The sequence below is a fragment of the Pteropus alecto genome, unplaced genomic scaffold (genome assembly GCF_000325575.1).
Source record: "Pteropus alecto unplaced genomic scaffold, ASM32557v1 scaffold52, whole genome shotgun sequence".
Taxonomy (NCBI): Eukaryota; Metazoa; Chordata; class Mammalia; order Chiroptera; family Pteropodidae; genus Pteropus; species Pteropus alecto.
Window position 1 is genome coordinate 4,823,426 of NW_006433941.1, and position 8,002 is coordinate 4,831,427.

The 8,002-nt window shown below is 46.8% G+C and overlaps 1 protein-coding gene across 1 annotated transcript in view; it reads right to left on the reverse strand.

Annotated features, from left to right (window-relative positions):
- ALKBH5 (alkB homolog 5, RNA demethylase) overlaps window positions 1-8,002 on the reverse strand; it is a 22,362-nt gene that overhangs the window by 13,390 nt on the left and 970 nt on the right. The window contains exon 2 of the mRNA XM_006908442.3: window positions 7,366-8,002. This exon is cut by the window's right edge and continues 23 nt beyond it. Within this exon, the coding sequence (XP_006908504.1) occupies window positions 7,366-8,002 (637 nt within the window). The remainder of the gene's footprint in view (window positions 1-7,365) is intronic.

The window sequence follows — 8,002 nt, forward strand, 5'->3', positions numbered from 1 at the left end:
TCCCCCATCCTTCCTTCCCTCCTTTTTCCCCTACCCTTCGGCTTGCAGAGGAAGCCGAGGCAGACACTGACAGCACTGAGTCACCAGAGAGAACTAAGACTAAAATGTTCAAAATGAGATTTTGTCTACTTGAAAAAAAAGCATTCAAAAAACCTCCATTTGGGGGGCAGGAGGGGAATTCAAAATCTTGAAGACAGCTGTGTTTGGGATATTTTAAGAATTTCCATCACAAATATCTATTTTCATCAAGTTACATGATTTTTAAAAATGCTCTCAAACCAATGAACATAGATGACTGTTCTCTTCACAGCTAACGTCTTTCTGATTTGAAACTGTAAAAGCAAACTCAGCTTCCTGAGCCCCATTGCATACCCTAACTGAGAGCATAGCACCCAAGAGGTACCCCACCCCAAGTTCCTCCACTGAGCTGAGGCAGTTCTATACAGTCAGAAACACACTTGGCCACAGGTCTAGTGGGAGGTGAGCACCTTCTTAATCTCCTCCTGCTCAGGATTCCCTTGACCATCCCTGGACCACAAATCTTCCTTGACCAGGATGCTAATCATCTCCCCTTTTGAGGGCAGCTGTAAAGACACATGCTTAACTTGTCAGAAAAACTGTGGGCAAGGGAAGGACTCCTCAAAATGGCCACAGCCGGCTGCCCCAGCTGTGGACAAGAACTAGAAGCAAGAGCAAGTAAAAAGTAAGTCTGAGAGGAAAGTACCTCTGATTTGGAAATCTGATTTGATGCCATAATAGGGGTAGAGAAAAGAACATTTGTTTTAGGGATTTCCCCTGAGAGCTGCTCCTAGATCAGAGTTTTTCAGTTTTCTTTGTGAGCATCAGTCACACAAGAGACAATGGACAAATGTCGACAGTCAAATCAAGTTGGAAAATATTAAAGAGTTTAAAAAAGCATTAGTATGTTAAAGGATCTGAGAATTACTGTAGCAAAAGAACTGCTGACTTTAACTGAGCACTGACCAAAGAACCTTCTCTCAAATAACACCTATTAATATCTGTAGGCCCATGGTGAGAAATGCCACACAGGAATTGAGTTGAAGAGATCTGGGTTCAAACCTGAGCTTTGTTACCTGCTAGCTTTGTAACTTTAGTTAAGTCACTTGCTGGGCCTAAACCTGTTTCTTCATACATAATATGGACAACAGTAGATTCCTGGGTGTTCATTTTGTTATGCTTTATAACGTAGGCACTCTTTTGTGAACACTAATAACTATAAAAATTTTTAGATGGGGACAGTGCTTCCTCCCTTCCAGGCAGAATTATAGTTCTAACACCACATGGCTGGCACCTTTGAAAAGGGGCAGTGGAGTCCTACCTGCAGGGCTGTTTGAGAATTGTTAGGCAATGCAGGGTGCTTGGTACACCATCCCCATTTACTAAACACTTGACATAAGCCGGAGGGCCCTGGACCACTCTGGGGCAAGCCCGAGCCTTGGGTTCAGCATTTACCAAGGAGATGTGATCCAGGTTCCCCCTGCAGGGATCTGCCAACAGCAGAGGCCTCCTGGGCCCTATTTCCAGGGCTAGGAGCTCTAGGTCTCCTCCTATGCTCTTGACGCTCCACATTGAGGGATTCAGGTCTGGGCTGTAAGACAGTCCCATATAAACACAGGATTTCCTCAAAGAGCTAAGTCCAATTCCTCAAAGGTACTCCAAGCACATTTCTAAGCCCTGAATCTACAGTACTGGATTCAGGCAACCTTCTCTACTGTTAACAAGTGTTACGAATCTGTCTGACTTGACTATAGGCACTACGAAGGGCCCTGACTTCTCATCTCCAACACTTAATGCAGTTCTGGAGCAAATCCAGATGTTTGTCAAATCTTAACTGTCCTCACCCCCAAAGGGCTCTAGAGTGAAAAATAAGCCATGCCAGGTTCCTGCCACAGAGCCCAGGCCTCAGAACTAGTGAGGAGGTAGAAGTGCAGAGGCCCACAGAAATGACTGTGGCACTGACCCCACCAGAAGAGCTCATTAGCACTAGTATTCTAGAACTTCCTGGCAGCTATGACACTGCCTACTGATACCTCCTCAATTATCAGGCTCCTTTGGGAGCTGGAGGCTCAAAGTCCTGACCAAGGGATGCTTGTATGGCCAAACTTCATCAGAAAGTGTCCAGCAGAGACCAGGTTATTTACTGCTAAGGAACCTACTTGCTACAAGAGAAACTGAGACTCCCAGTCAGCTGGCTTGAAATTTAATATACCCTGGGTCCAGTCTTACCCTTGGCATGAAGAAAAGTTCCAGTGCTTCCTGCTCTTTTGTTTTCACAGGGAAGAGAAAGGAGGAAATACCTTGTGCTGATCAACTTGTCTGCTCCCTGCTTGTGCTGAGCCCCCTGAAGTTCCCTCTCTCCTCTTGCAGTAGTGACTAACATGCCCCAAGCATCAAGACTGACAGAACCTGGCTCTGTCATCCATTAGCTGTGCCTTATAGTAACTCAAGAGTCTCCTTCCCTAAGTAGCTTTCCTCACCTCCCCGGGGCTGGGTTTTCTCCACACTGCCCACCCACGCCTCTCTACTACTACATTTGGTTTTGTGGAAACTATATTCCCTACAAGACAAAGCTCTGCAAAGTTCTTCCTCAGCTCTGCATACAGTAGACAAATGTGTCTGTCAGGCTCAACTGTTCTACTGCTTTAAAGCCTCAGTTTCTACATGTGCAAAACAGAGATCATGGCAAGTCAGTCCTCAGAGGATTAGGTGCAGGTTAAATGAGAAATCTTAAAAATTCAATGACAAGGGACTATATATCTCTCCCCTAGGGGACTGAGTTGGAGACTGAGTTAATGCACTTTTCCAAGATGGCCACCATTTCCCATTTACTCTGTGCCCTACCTGGCACAGGACAGAACCAGAGACGGAGGTACTGGCCAAGATATCAGCCTTGTGACAGCCTCCCTATGGTTAGGCATACCTGCTATGGGCAGCTTCCACAAGCCTACCTCACCAGTGATAGGCCTGCAGGACTGAGAAGCTGAGGCTTTGACGGAAGCAGGCCAGCCACCTGGACACAGGGTTAGGATGGTGAGCTCAGGCTCAAGTTATAACCAGACCCAAACCTCCAAGACAACACACGCCCTAACTTTATTAGAAGTCCCAGGACTTTCTGAATCTAGAAAGAACACTATCTACTTGCTCAGAGTCCCAATTTGTATACATCAAGGTACAGATAGAGAGTAGTAGCTGAGCAGAGAAGGTAACTCATTTCCAGAGACACTTTACCTAAACTTCAAGTATTCAGTAGTCTGAAAGAGATTCAATTTTCAATAACTCTATGGTATTAATAGCCCCATTTTGCAGAGGAAAACTCAGGCCCAGAGAGGTTAAGTACCCTGCCCAGGGTCAAACAGCTAAAGTGGTGAGACTAGAACTCCAACCAAACTCTTAGTCAGTGTCTATGCTACACCAATTTTTGTTTTTCGTTTTGAGTGGGGGACTTTTGGGTTTTGGTAGGTAATGAGGGGCAGAAATAAAAGCCCATTTGTGTTTCCTGGTGACATCACCGGCCTCAGCAAAGGCCACAGATATACCAATGACTCCCATGGAAGAAGTCTGTAAAGATGAGCCCAGGTCCCTAAAAAGCAAGCACCCTACCTAAACAATGGTTGCACACCAATTGCCCAGGCAAAAATGGTCATCCAGCCTTGAAATTTTTATGACCTATTTATTTTCTGCTTGCTCTGAGCTTCATGATTAAGACCATGGCTTGCCTGCTAGCTTCCTTTCCTTTGTTGCCCTCTGCCTTCTTATCAGGCCTCGCAGAACCGAGGTCAGCCAATCCCACTGGCCCAAAGCTCCTCCTGAGAATGCACTACCCTGACTTCATCCTGAGGTTCCTCCCCTTCTCATGGAAATCAGAAGATTCCACACAAGAGATGTGGCCCAGACCTATCTGTCCTACTTTCCCAACTATTTTAAGCCAGAAAGCTAAATTTTGCTTTCAACCAGCTGAAGATCAGACATTAGCCCAGAACTGACAGGGGTACTCACTCCACCCAGTTATCAATTGTTAACTAGGAGTTACAGGCTCAGCTCACCTCTGTATATCCCATGGCTGGGCAATACAGTCATTTCCAGACCGGTGGCTAGGGCCTGGGTCTCTGGGCACCTGGCCACCAAACTACTGCCCGTATATCAATGATTAAAAATAGCAGCAAGTAAGCAATTAGCCTTGAAGTAATTATTCTAATTAATCCAACTTAAATATGTTTTAATCTTCCCATTCACCCTACAGGGAACAGAAGATAGGTGGTATGAATTGATAGGAAAAGGAGATAAAATATATTATTTCTCTAGAGAAGAGCATTAAGAGGGGATCCATCCAGGCCCAACATGAGAAAGTTACAAAAAAAAACCCAAAAAAAACAAATGGGTTTGGAAAGAAGTTTAAAGTACCTCCAGAAGGGTCTGTGAGGCCTTGCTCTAAATGCCCACGTTTGGATGCTGCTGAGTCAACCTGTGCCACACACTAACATCCATGCTAACAACTATTAAATATTAAACTGTATTCCTGCCATGTTGTCCGGGACAGGACACCACAGCCACCAACAACTGAAGTCTGAGTCAGATGAGAATCACTACAGCCCTTCCCCATATGCAGAGAACAACTCTTCATCAGCCACTCCCTTCCAATCTGTAGCCTTGACAGCTCCTCATCTCTGGACTGGGATACATACCAGGAAATATATGAGCTCAAGAGGATTTGAAAAGAACCACTACTAACAGGAAGGTATTCACCCACCTGCACACCAAGTAAGTTGACAGTGCTAAGTGAGCAAGTGTAATAAGATTTAAATTAGTGGGGGTGTTCTGAACCCTGGAGCAGTGGCTCTCAACTGGGGATGATTTTGCCCCCCAAGGGATATTTGGCAATGTCTGGAGACATTTTTGGTTGCCATAGGTGTTACTGGCATCTACTGCATAGAGACCAGTGATGTTGCCAAACATTCTACAATGCACAGGACAGCCCCCATACAACAAAGAATTAGCCAACCCCAAAACGTCAATAAAACCGGTATTGAAAAGCTCTGACCTAGAGCTTTACCAAGACATGCCTCACCAGCATCTCTACTTCAAGTCCAGGTTGGATGTGAGGACTAATAATGAACTTCATCTGCCTCAAGCCAGCATCTACACGCCCATGCCCGCCCCCCCCCCCGCCCCCGGTAAAATACCTACAGCTATTCTCTGCTACTGCTGCCAAAATCTTCTTTGCTTGGTTACCTCCTAGTCACCCTTCAAGTTCCAGCTTACTTTCTCCCCAAAACTTCCAGCACTCCAGAGTGGGTTAGGATGCCTCCCTCAACGCACTCCTGCAGTTACCTTTCTGGACTTAATATTAACTGTCTGTGGCCTCCAATAAGCTGTGAATTCTATGAAGGGAAGAGCCATGTTTTAAGCTCCACCACATCCCTAGCCCCTTCCCCAAAGAGAGAGCAGGGAATCATTAAATGGTTGTGCATGAAAGTGAGCACCCATTTAAGTGTCCACCCTGTGCCAGGACACAAAATCACTACTTAATTCTAATAGGCTTTAGAAGTTGGCATCACCCCCATTTTACAGATGGGAAAGCCAGCTCAGAGAACACCCAGGAAATCTCAAAGCAAATGAGGAGAGCTGGATTCAAAGCCTGAGGCAGCACTTTTCAGGACATGGCTGAGCCTCCCACACCAACTCCATAGCCAAGTCAGAATTCAAGAGGGGTTGGAAAGGACTAGGAAAGATTTAGGGCTTTACTATTCTAAGGAAAAGATGACTGATGCAACCCTGTTGATCACTAACAGACCTGCATTTTAAGAACTCGAAACTCTGCTCAATACAGGGGTGCCCATATGAACAAGGGTAGGGAGTCTCAAAGTCAAACTGCTTCCTGTGATTGCCCCATTCCATAGCCGACTACTGTACCTCTTGACGACAACCCTGAGGGCTGTGACTATGTGAAAAATTAATATCTCATTAACAGACCAAACAGCTCTTGTGTGAGGTTCTTTCGGCATCTACCACCCTTCAGTGAAGTCAGACACCAAACTGTCTTCTATAGCAAGCCACCTGGGAGGGTCTGCCCTGGAAATCCTATCCTAAAGGGCTCTGCTAAGACATCAATCTAGGAGTACTATGTATAGGTCTAAGGAGAAGTTTCAAAGCCCAAATGATAAAAGGGGCAACTAATACATAAGGAGGCCAAGTACTGCTTCTGCTGCCACTGACTTCCCAAACTTCCCCATCAGGAGACCTTGGATATCACAAGGCTCTGCTACCATCCCAGATATGAAAGCAGCCTCAGGCTGTTCGACTCAGATAGATGACCTACTCATATTAGGAGGGCTCCAGGGACTCTGCTTCTCCCCATGACCATGGGCTATGGCACTGACTGCATTTTGGAGCTTAAACTGCTCACAACAAAATCTCAGTGTGTCCTGATCTCGTACTAGAATTTGGTGGTCAACCAAGCCACTCTGAACAGCTGGAGTCTAGACCTCCTAAGAGGTTTTGGGGATTTATGGAAGTACTTTGCTAGATTTACTTGTTTCAGGGTTGGAAGAAGGCAGCTCCTAAATAAACGTTCTGCCTCATATAAAGAGCAAAAGTGTTCCTTCAGCAGGCAATCTCCTCTGGGGATCAGGGTACTAATTCTCAGCAGTATCTGGGGCCCCAAACAGGCCAAGAACCTAGGTTCTGCTGCTGACGTAACCATAAGACCAAATTCCAGGTAAAGAAACCAGCTTTATTTTGTTTCATTTAGTCCTGATAAAAGGTACACACCAATGGGCTCTTCTGCAGCCAACAGGGGCTGAATTTTAAGAGTGCACTGCACTCTATTCTTGGCCCAACTACAACTCTGTTCAATGTAGAATGTGTATCAGTTAAATATGCTCAAGGGCCTTCTTCTGTATTTTCTGTTGAGTCCATGAACACTGTCTCTGTTAAGGAAACGACGAATAGCAGAGTTGGAAAGACTGAAATAGTAAATTCAACTATTTTTTTTTTTAAACACGAATTTGAAAATAGAAGCCCAGAATAAAAAAGTGATTTGCTAAAATCACAAACGGAGACTCCTACAATCTTAGCCTTCTAGAAAGATGCCTTCAATTTTCAGTCAGGTCCCTGATCATGCCAAACCTACCCTCAAGATACAGAATTCGAGATGGTTCCCCGAGTCCTCCCTGCCTGCTTTTCTACTACGTTTTTTAAACGCAGACCCCTTTCCCCTCATCACCCCCGCAAAACAGAATGAGCCAGAACTGTAAAATAAAGCACAGGCTCCTAGAAGCTGCTGCCTCCTGGGTCAGGGAGGGCAACTAAAGAAGCTAAGCTGCCCCCTCCTCCCGGGTGGGTTACCTGAGCACAGTCACGCTTCCCCTGCGCACCGGCAAGGAAAGCACAGGTTCCGACACCCGGATAGGCTTGAACTGGAACTTGCAGCCAAAGCAGAGCGCGGAGTCGCTAAAGAAGGACACAGACACGATGGGACGCTCAAAGATGTGGATGGGGTCCACGTGAGACACGATACAGCCGCCAGGTTGGTAGTCGTTGATGACGGCGCTGTTGACGAAGCCCTCGGGGATGACGCGGTGCTCCACCAGCTTCTGGATCACCAGCTGGTGTACCCACTCTGGGATCTCATCCACGTCGCCCGGGGGGTAGAGCCGCTCCTGGCCGGGCCCGCGCTTTTGCAGTTGGGCGCCGTACGTGTAGCCCTCGCCGAAGAAGTACTTGTTGCGTAGTGGTGCCCGGTCCACCGTGTGTTCGTTATACAGACCCTTCTCGGCGCGGGACACCACCTCGTCGATGCGGGCCTCGATTTTGGTGCACTCGTCCTGGCTAAAGAGGCGCATCTGGCGAATGCCACTCTTCACCTTGCGCGCCTCCTCCTCCTTCTGCAGCTGGTGCTCCTCGTAATCACTGCGCTCGGGGTCTGAGTCTTCCTGGTACTTGCGCTTGGCCCCGGACACCGGGTAAGGCTCGGCGGCAGCCG